Below are 10,000 nucleotides of genomic sequence, written 5' to 3'. Positions count from 1 at the left end.
TGCAATTATTACCAAAGTCTCTGTTTTACATTTTAAGATGGATATCAAACACTAAGTGATTACCTTCTAAACTATTGTTCCAAGACTAACACATTTAGGAAGGTAAGATAAGTAAATTGCAAGGAATATACACTCACAGGTAATACCTTGGTATTTCTGTGCTACGAAATGATAACAGTCAATCACCCCTGGTCTTCCCTGAAGCTAGACACCAACCTGGGACACATATATGTATTAATACATCATACCAAGCATATATCCATCTGTCATACATCAGAGAGCTGTGGATAGAGGCATGATTGATGAGCCAATGGGATTTTAATTTGGTTATTCAAGATGTCGCCCTCTAGCCATATCTACATGTCACACAGACTTATTGGACACGCCGAAAAATAAGAGACTCCTGGGCAGTTTTTCACCCATTTGGCAATTCAATCTTGATGTTCTAATTAGATTTTTTGCCACTTTGTTTTGAAAACGAATTTCTCCATCCACTCAGTGTTGAATGTAAAAGCGCCATGTTTGTCCAGGTCTGTCTCAATCTCAGCAAGATACTTCTGGGAAGTCGGTGTTAATAATATATGTCTCTCTCTCTCTCTCTGTCCAGGGTAAGATGGTGAAGGGAATGGGCGGAGCCATGGACCTGGTGGCCAGCGCAGGAACCAAGGTAGTTGTCACCATGGAGCACTCAGCCAAGGTATGTATGTATGTGTGTGTGTCTGTGTCTTGTCTGTGTCCCAGTTTCATGCGTGTATGGGATTCAGTCATCACATACCATCACAACGTATTTCAATCAAAGATTGGTTTCTTTTTTAAGAATATGATTAAAATGGTTGAGAGCCTTTTTTTTGTGTTTCCTCCACCATACAGTACTTTGTTCTTGCTCGCTTTCTCTCTGTCTCTCTCTGTCTCTGAGAGTAATGAGTCAGTGAATGTAATGAGTTTCTGATTCCATTAATGGATTAACTAATGCCCCTCTAAGACTCAGAGAGTCCCTAAAGGGCTTCTGTAGAAAGCCCTCTGCCTCTGTTGCCAGCCCTAGATTGAATGGCTCTAAAAATGGTTGTGGTTTGTGAGTGATAGTGATTGGTAGGCTTGCACCTGCAGTTGTGTTGAATCAAATGGTGTTAATGGTATGATTGAGTCTTGATTGGATTCATGGCCTTTTAGAACCGTTGATACCAGTGATAATGGCAGTGCAAGGGAACAATTTAAAAAGGCATGTGTGGGAGTATGTGTGGCCTAGCTAAGTAGCATGTAGCCAGCATGGTCTTATTACTTATGTATTCATGTCTGTCTCTCTGTCTGTCTGTGTGTCTGCGTCTCTGTCTCTGTGTGTGTGTCTGTGTGTGTGTCTGTGTGCATGAGAGAATGAATTGCAGTGTGATGTTCACACACTTCTCAGTGTTCAGCCTACCTGTCAGTACAGACAGGAAAGTTGTGTGTTTGCGCAGAGGGAGGGTGAGACGGGGGTTGGTTGTCAGCACGGTCACACAACTCCAGGACAGAGATTAATGAGAGCCCCAGAGTTGGTAGCTGCCCTCCACCCCTATCTCTCTCTCTCTCTCTCTCTCTCTCTCTCTCTCTCTCTCTCTCTCTCTCTCTCTCTCTCTCTCTCTCTCTCTCACAGACAGACAGACAGACAGACACACACACACAGACAGACACACACACTATCAAAGGATATTTTTGCCAGTCATGTTCTATTGCATTTTCCTGTCCATTTTACCTAATTCTACATGCCACATGAAAGATTTGACCTGTTACTGGGGAAATATTTGGGGTTTGCGGTTTAGTCAAAGTGATGTAAACCCCTAGTAACAGTGTCATAATGAATGCACCTCTCCTGATGTAACACATCAAGCCAGGTCATGGTCGCCAGACCCAGGTGCCCTGTAAGTGTGTGTGAAGTGTGAGGTACCCGTCAGCACAGTTGCATGGATTTATGCAGAGTAAAAACAGTATCCCTCCCAGTCTGTTAGAACTTAAAGGGCCGGTTTCACAGACAAGGCTTAAGCCTAGTCCTGGACTAAATCACACTTTCAATGTAAAATTGAAGATGCTTTTTAGTCTAGGATTAGGCTTAAAGGGCTCTGCACACAGCGTGCGATTTCTGTTGCGCGTCAACGTTCCATAATTTCCATTGTTGTTTTTTCAATTTGAATTTTCGCCGTGCGGGGCCGTGTGCATTGCGATGCGATGTTCTCATAGACTTCCATTCAAACTTCAAAATGGAACGTTGACGCGCAACAGAAATCGCACGCTGTGTGCAGAGCCCTTAAGCCTTGTCTGTGAAACCGGCCCAAAATGTATCAATTCCTGACGTTGAACTTGTTGCTTCATGTTGAGACCGTAATTTTAATTTATCATCTTGTTTTTCAGACAGGTACCGCATGTGTTACTAATATCTATTACATTACCATATTATGAATAATGAGTGGACATGTTTTAAGCGTCCAAAGAGCATTGAATCTGACAAAAATAGACTCCAGTCCTAATTGTATGTCACTGCTCGCAGCAGCTCCTCGTCTATGCTTTAAGCCTGCGTTTGTGTAGCAGGTAACATTGACTACATTAGCAGTCTGTCCATCTCACGCTCATTATGGATTTCATGTCTGTGGTGTAGCAAGGCTATAACATTTACACTCTCTCTCTCTCTCTCTCTCTCTCTCTCTCTCTCTCTCTCTCTCTCTCTCTCTCTCTCTCTCTCTCTCTCTCTCTCTCTCTCTCTCTCTTCTCAGGGTGGGAAACACAAGATTATGGACGTGTGCAACTTGCCACTGACTGGGAAACAATGTGTCGATCGGATCATCACAGAAAAGGTGTGTGATTGATTGACAAAGCAAGCTCCACAAGATCCAACCCTCGGGGGAATATGGCTACATTGCAATAACACTAATATCTCTCAAACATCTCTCTCAGGAACCTTAATTTCTCTCAGGAACCTCAATTACATTTGATTCAAGTTATATAATTACGTTTGATTCAAGTTATATCTTATTTCAGCTGAATATATGATATAGATACAGTATATATAGATAGATATTCTGTTGATTGTTAAAAAAGCACAAACCACAGTCAAACGTAGTAGTCTTGTCAGTCTCTGACTGGACATGCATTTCAATTTTATGAACAATAAAACAGCTGTTTAAACAGCTTATTAACATAACAGAGGGAGGGGAAAGACACACATACACACATACACACACACACACACACACACACACACACACACACACACTCACCAAGGGCTGAAAGATAGCTCTGATTTTGCAGACCGACTTGGGGAGATGGAAATTACATTTATTTTCTCCACCCTAATCCAATCGCTAGATTTCTGCGAGGACGCTGGATATTGATTTGTATACTCCAGAACGTACGCTGTCTTTATGATGTTGTATTTTAATGATGTTACCAGTTCAACCACATGGCCCGCCTTACTGTTAGTGATGCCTCATTGGTAAACAAGTTACTCTGAGAAGGTCCGACTTACAACGTTTGCCAAGCCACAGATGGTATCAGTGTTAGAAATGACTCAGTCGTGGAGAACGTCTTATAGTTCTTATAACATTTGCAACGTCGCCGCAGCAGAAACAAACCGTTTTGCTGTTGAAAATATGTTGACGGTGCCCAACATTCCTGTATCATCCCTAAATCCATTAGATTTTTAACAGCACTCGCATAAAAAAAAAAAACTCTCTTATAACATCATAACCTCTCTTTTAACGTCTTAACCTGACCAGATGGCGGGGACATTCCGTTCTATGTTCTCTGAATAACACCCTGTTGCTTTCGGCTGTGCTGTCAAGGACAAAAGCCCCTGCTACCAGCATAACTGGCTCTGTTGCGAGGGGTTTCTAGCTGCGTGATCGAGGTCTGAAGAGGCCGATCAATGCCAGGGCCTCGTTGTGTTGATGCGTGGCATACCTCATGCAGCTTCAGACTCCCACCTGCCCTGCTGTCTCTCACCAGAGCTGGCTATAGAAATATGACTTGTCAGGGTCAGACCAGAGGGGAGAGACAGCATGTGCTTGGCTCTCCTTTCTGTTCTTTTTTTCTCGCCTCTCAGTTCTTTTCCGCATGGGTGGCTTTAAGAGCGATTGCACAACGTGATTTCCCAACGAGATGATTTCTGTCAACATTTATAAAGGTTAAAGCGTCTGTCACTGTCACCACCACCCCCTCCTGCCTCTCTCCTCTTCTTTCCCTTCTTTCTGCACTCCCCTGTGTTCTCTACTTTCCTTTTAGTACCCCCACTCCATTTTCCTCTCTCCTCCTTTCTTACTATCCTCTCTTCCCTGTATTTTCACCCCCCCCTTTTCCTCTTCCCACTCACTTCCTTCCCTTATCCACCACCCTGAATCTCCCCGCCTGTCCTCTCTGTTCTCCTATTCGTTCTCTTCCCTCTCTCCATCATTCTCCCTTCCTTCCCTGTCTTTTTCTGCTGATCACAGCTTGGCTGTCATACAAACCACACCAACCACTCTCTCCTCCTGCCTTCTCCCTCTCTCCCTTCTCTCCCTCTCTCCCTCTCCTCCTTTGCTGAGAACAGTCTGGCCATCGCACACACACTTAGTTAGACTGCAGCCACAGATTCTACTCTGCCATACTCCCATGTGGGGATTCACTACAGCAGGGCTCTCACACATGGGAGTGTACTAATCTGTGTGCTCATCTGGCTGTTGCTCTGATATTTTCCTCAGGCCAGTCCACTACAGCTCAGCTCCAGTCCGCTTGGTTCGGATCTGTCGTGTAGTTAGGGATTTAAAATGTACTTTTGAAACGGGGCTGATGGTTTTCCTAGCCGAGATGGAACTCAGGGGTTCCACCTAGGAGGCTATGGGAGTGCAGCTCTGGTGTCTCCCTAGGTCGTGCCTCTCTACAGGGGTAAGTGGTGGGATGGTGAAGTTTTTCCACGCAGGCATTAGTGCTGAGCGCTGCTGTAGTGCTGCTGATTAGGAGCGATTGAGCTGACCTGCTTAAGAAAGCCCTGATTGTGCTCTGTCTATCTGTCTCACCCCGATTATCTCTCTCTCCTTGTGCGTGCGGGCCAGAAACCTTACCATGGGTACTCTTATGTAATATCTCTGTGTAAATTAACACATTTCACAAGTTTTACAAGATTTTGATGGTGTCTACTTGAACCTTATTTACACATTAATGACTGTAAAGAAACTTTGATTTGAAAGCCCTTCGCTGGTGTACCCAGACCCACTAAGAGAAGGCCAGACTCTCTGGCCTGGTTTCTGCAGGTCTAGTTGACAACATTAGTCTATAAACTGAACGTGTTGGCTGAGTGGGCTTGTGGTACCACATCTACTGGTGAGCTTATTTCTCTATTCTCCCCCAGCCCACTCAGGATAATTACAATCGCTGTTCTAATTTGTGTTTTTCAAAATCAGAGCAGAGGCAGGGGTCCTAAAAAAAATTGGCCAAAAAACACTCCAATCACTTCCCCATTAACACACACACACACACGCACACTTCTGAGAAAGTAATTGCAGCATTTTTTTTTTCCTCAAATAGTGATAATGTGGTTTAAGCCCATGGGAACCTACAGCCCCAGGGTCATTCGCTGCTCCTTGTAAGGTTCTATAAGCTCTCACCCAATTTCCCTGGGTGAATGATTTTCTATTCTACATTAAATATTCCTTTAGTCATTTCTGTGCATATTTCCTATCCCTTGTTGAGGGCTGCTCAACTGGAGTTGTTTATTTGTGTGTGTGTGTGTGTGTGTGTGTGTGTGTGTGTGTGTGTGTGTGTGTGTGTGTGTGTGTGTGTGTGTGTGTGTGTGTGTGTGTGTGTGTGTGTGTGTCTGCGAGAGAGAGAGAGAGGGAGAGAGTGACAAATCGCATCGCGGTGGCCCAAGAGCTCAGTTGGAGAGCTGCTGTGGTGGTGGTCCCTACAGTAACACTCTTGATGGCTGTTTCTCTGGTAAACAATGAACCAGAGAAAATGTCTTTCCACCTGAAAGGAAAGAGAAATGTAAACAATTACATATTTATTCACAGAGGAAGCAGAGATTTTCCTGTTTTGCACTGCAAACTGCTGCCTGTACTGTTGCCAGTTGCCATTATGTTTCCAACAGGGAAAACATTGTTCAAATTCCATAAAAGGTGCAAATACTATTCACAGAGATAAACAGTGCGTACACAACTGTTACGTGCACTTACACGTGACAACATCATTGCTTTTCAAAAGACATAGATTGTGTTGAGTTGTGGGTTATCAGGTGTTACTGTAGACTAGCGTCAGACTATCTCTCTCTCTCTCTCCAATTCTCCGTCCACTCTGTTTTGAATGTAAAGCACCATGATTTTACAGGTCTGTCTCAATCTCAGCAAGATACTCCTGGAAGGTTTGTGTTAATATACCCTCACTATAAGGTGGATAATGCTATAGTTTGGTTTATATTGATTTATGAGTGCTATGATTTTCTCTCTCTCTCTCTCCCTCTCTCTCTCTCTCTCTCTCCCCTCTCCTTTTCTTTCTCTTTATCTCCCTGCTACCCTCCCTCACTCACACAGGCAAAACTTTAGGGGTTGTTAGGGATATGTCTCAGCCTCAGCTCTTCCTGACTGTCATTGTACACTCCTAATGAGCTCTGAATCCCTAGAGCCTTCCTGAGAGTGTTACTGTAGCTTTAGCTCAACCTGTCTCTCTGTATAGAGCACCCCACCCCGACCTCCCAAAACACACACACACACACACACACACACACACACACACACACACACACACACACACACACTCATTTACTCTTCTCTATATTTTCTGTTTTTTTATCTGTATTTTATGATGATTTGAACATCATTTGATTGTTTGTTCTCTAAAAATGTGTGTATGGTAGACTCTGAACTGTTCGGCAGGCATCTTCACAGAGAACTTTGAGCTATGAAGAAATCTGTTAAGACATGCTTCCAGACCATGCGTTTTATTTGAAGTATATTGGATATTTTTCAGCTGAACCCAATTCCACAGCTGGTTCAAAGTGGTCTTACTTATCTCTCTCTCTCTCTCTCCAGGCTGTGTTTGATGTGGACAAGAGTAAAGGGCTGACTCTGATCGAGGTGTGGGAGGGGCTTACTCCAGAGGACATCAAGGCATGCACAGGCACAGAGTTTGAGGTGTGTGACACAAGCATGGAAGGATACACTATACAGTAGACTTTCTGTGGCCTTTAAGACTAGGGCCTGTATTAGCGAAGCATCTTATAGTAGGAGTGCTGATCTAGGATCAGTTTTGTCTTTTAAATCATAATGAATGAGATTATATGTACAGGAGGGTACCTGATAATATATTTTTTGCTTAATCCCAGACTAATAGGGTATCGTATAATATCAGTATTTTGGGTTTAGCTAAGATGAAGCTTGATCAGTTTACTGGCTGATCTCTCATTGACTGCTTCGTGAAATATCATCCAGATCACTGCTCTCATTTTAATCCCCCCCCCTCTCTCTTTGATGTCTAACAGGTGTCTCCCAGTCTGAGGGCCATGCAGCAGATCTAGACGCATTGGAAATGGTCCAGGGAGTTGAATCTCTCCATGTAGACAAACAGCAATACTACTAATACTGTAACAACAATTACTGTATGCACTGTATCACCGCTTCTGTGAAAACATTACTGTAACGTCCATCCTTGTAACATGTGGGATGCATACGGGGTGCTCAGGATGAGATGATGTTGATAAACTGATGTGAATTTTGATAATGCTTGAGATCTGTGACTGTAGCTCAGGAGAAACCTTTACTTGTATTAAGAATACTGGTGTTGAACCCATCCCTGGTGTGTTGTGAATACTGCCATCGTTTTGCATTTGAGCTGCTTTTGTCCAGCCGAAGTTGAGTGCTTTATGCTAACACGCGCCTCAAACGAAATGCGTCCTTCCTTTCCTCCCTTCCTTCCTCCCTTCCTTCCTTCCTTGAAGTGATCACTGATCTATTGGATTGGTCAAAGCAAGCTTTCAACTACCTTGCTTCACCAATCATATCATATCTGTGTTTATTTGAGGAAGGAGGGATGTATTTTATTCACACATGGCCAGACTGTTTATGTGTATATGGATGACAGCATTTTAGCTAGAAAGAGGCCTTATGTTTTCTACCCCGACTGTTTCTCTACACTGACTTTGTATATACAATAAAGCTTTGTGTGGTACTGTAATTATATGTACAATTTATATATATCATTTTGCATGCATTTTCTGAATTTTATTTTCCAGAAAAGTGTAAGTCCATTATCATTTGTGTGTTATGTACTGTAATATACTGTATTTAACTTATTGATTTCCTCTATCCAATCACTTCATAATGCTATAGTCTCTAATGGAAGGGACCATAGTCCTTCCACACAGTGCTTTTATGAAGAAATAAACCCTTGTTAAAGAGATAAGAAAGGTTAGGCTACAGGGGCCCAACTGCTCCTGTCCATTTTGATTGGAGTTCCTTTTGGAACACATTCTGGAGAATCTTGAGAATGATTCCATAAAACCCTCCATCTCATTCTGTTGACAGAAGGGCGGGCGGAGGAGCCTGTTTGAACATATCAGGTTTTGGAAATCGTTCATAGACCAACTAGAAGTTATCCTCTGATGCTGCTAGTTCTTTCCAGAACCATCTCCTTATGTTCTGCCCCATGTTCTCTAATGAGGCTTTGTTTGTTTGACACTGTGCAGCTTGGAGTGATTAGACCCATTGAGTGATGGCTACCTTTTGCAGTGAAACACAGCAGGTTTAGGCTGCTATGTATGTAGATGCTGCGTATTCAATGACATTCTTCATTCGAATTATACGCCTGAGAAAACCGCGTTGCTATATGGCCGTATTACCTGAAGGCCGTCACGTAAACGGTATTCAACCAGAGACGCTGCATAAGGGAGGATAACAGATTATACTGAATCAGAACACCAATTGGAAAAGGACGAATTAGAAGGGAAAAAAAGTGTTATCCCCAGATGATGCACACACATGGTTTACCTCAAAATGTCCATCTATGCAAAACATTTTTTTTGCAAACATAGGCTCATGTAAGACATTCCATCAAACTCTGGCCCAATGTAGAATGAAAAAGGCATGCTTTCTGTAATAGGTTCGTAGACGGAATTACCTATAGGCCTAACCTCAGGGATTGGTTGATTATTGATAAACAGGCTGCTTTTGAAGACGGAACAAGAAAGCTCTCTTATTGGACAGGAATGCCTCCTATTGTACGTATAAAAGAATCCTTCATTTGGTGCTGACCAGAACTGCGGAAGATCAGCACCTTTGGAGTGGACAGCGCCACTGGAGGCAAACCGTCGCAGGGATGCGACTGGTCCTAGGCAGACTAGACAAGGCAGACATTATCTTGAACTAAGTGCTGTAAGCCTCATTGGACCTCAAAACTTTTAGAAATCTATTTTTATGCGATTAACATTCCTACTGTAGCCTATGCTATGACATTTCATCGGCATCAATTCGTCCTAATATTAATGGAACTGTGGTCAGCTGAACACCCGTTGAATTTATGAAAGGAAAGAACGAATGACGTCTGATCAATAAATTAAGAAAATGGTCACCATTACGCGTCGATGGTTACGTCTGAGCCCAGCCCACCAACGATTGACTTATCGTTTCGAAATCAATTTCCAAGTTGACAAAGCGTCTTACTTCGGTTCAGGACAAATCAATGAATAAGCTACATCACTTGTCTTTCCCGCCATCAGAGCATCCCAAAAGCTCAGCCATTTATCGAAAATGCACAATTCTTCATCGGGGAGATACTGACAAGTTTGCCTCCCATCCATCCATGTGTGCGCGCTGAGGGGCGTGTGGACTGGCTCTCGGTCACGCCGGTGTGTGTGAGGGTGTGTGTGGTGTGGTGAGGGGAGCGAGCGAGCGAGCGCAACACAGAGAGAGAGTGCACTCAACGCTCGCGCAAAGCACCGGGAGAACGGGATACAGCGCGCACCGGCAGCATGGCTTCGTCTCACGGGAAAAGCGAACTCCGGTTCGCCGAC

The 10,000-nt window shown here is 43.5% G+C and overlaps 2 protein-coding genes across 2 annotated transcripts in view; both read left to right on the top strand.

Annotated features, from left to right (window-relative positions):
• The window catches only part of oxct1a (3-oxoacid CoA transferase 1a), a gene marked incomplete at its 5' end in the record, with an annotated part of 47,085 nt that extends 39,029 nt beyond the window's left edge, over window positions 1-8,056 (top strand). Inside the window, 4 exons of the mRNA XM_080530566.1 lie at window positions 608-697; window positions 2,742-2,822; window positions 7,026-7,127; window positions 7,475-8,056. Of these exons, the coding sequence (XP_080386692.1) occupies window positions 608-697; window positions 2,742-2,822; window positions 7,026-7,127; window positions 7,475-7,510 (309 nt within the window). The 3' untranslated portion in view covers window positions 7,511-8,056. The remainder of the gene's footprint in view (window positions 1-607; window positions 698-2,741; window positions 2,823-7,025; window positions 7,128-7,474) is intronic.
• A 1,902-nt stretch (window positions 8,057-9,958) lies between these two features.
• Window positions 9,959-10,000, top strand: part of plcxd3 (phosphatidylinositol-specific phospholipase C, X domain containing 3) — a gene marked incomplete at both ends in the record, with an annotated part of 15,598 nt that continues 15,556 nt past the window's right edge. The window contains one exon of the mRNA XM_080531367.1: window positions 9,959-10,000. This exon is cut by the window's right edge and continues 61 nt beyond it. Coding sequence (XP_080387493.1) covers window positions 9,959-10,000 — 42 coding nt within the window.

The sequence above is a fragment of the Nansenia antarctica genome, assembly GCF_963989245.1.
Source record: "Nansenia antarctica genome assembly, chromosome: 5".
In the NCBI taxonomy this organism is placed as follows: domain Eukaryota; kingdom Metazoa; phylum Chordata; class Actinopteri; order Argentiniformes; family Microstomatidae; genus Nansenia; species Nansenia antarctica.
Note: the sequence above shows the minus strand (reverse complement) of the source record. Positions and strands in the feature narration are given on the sequence as shown.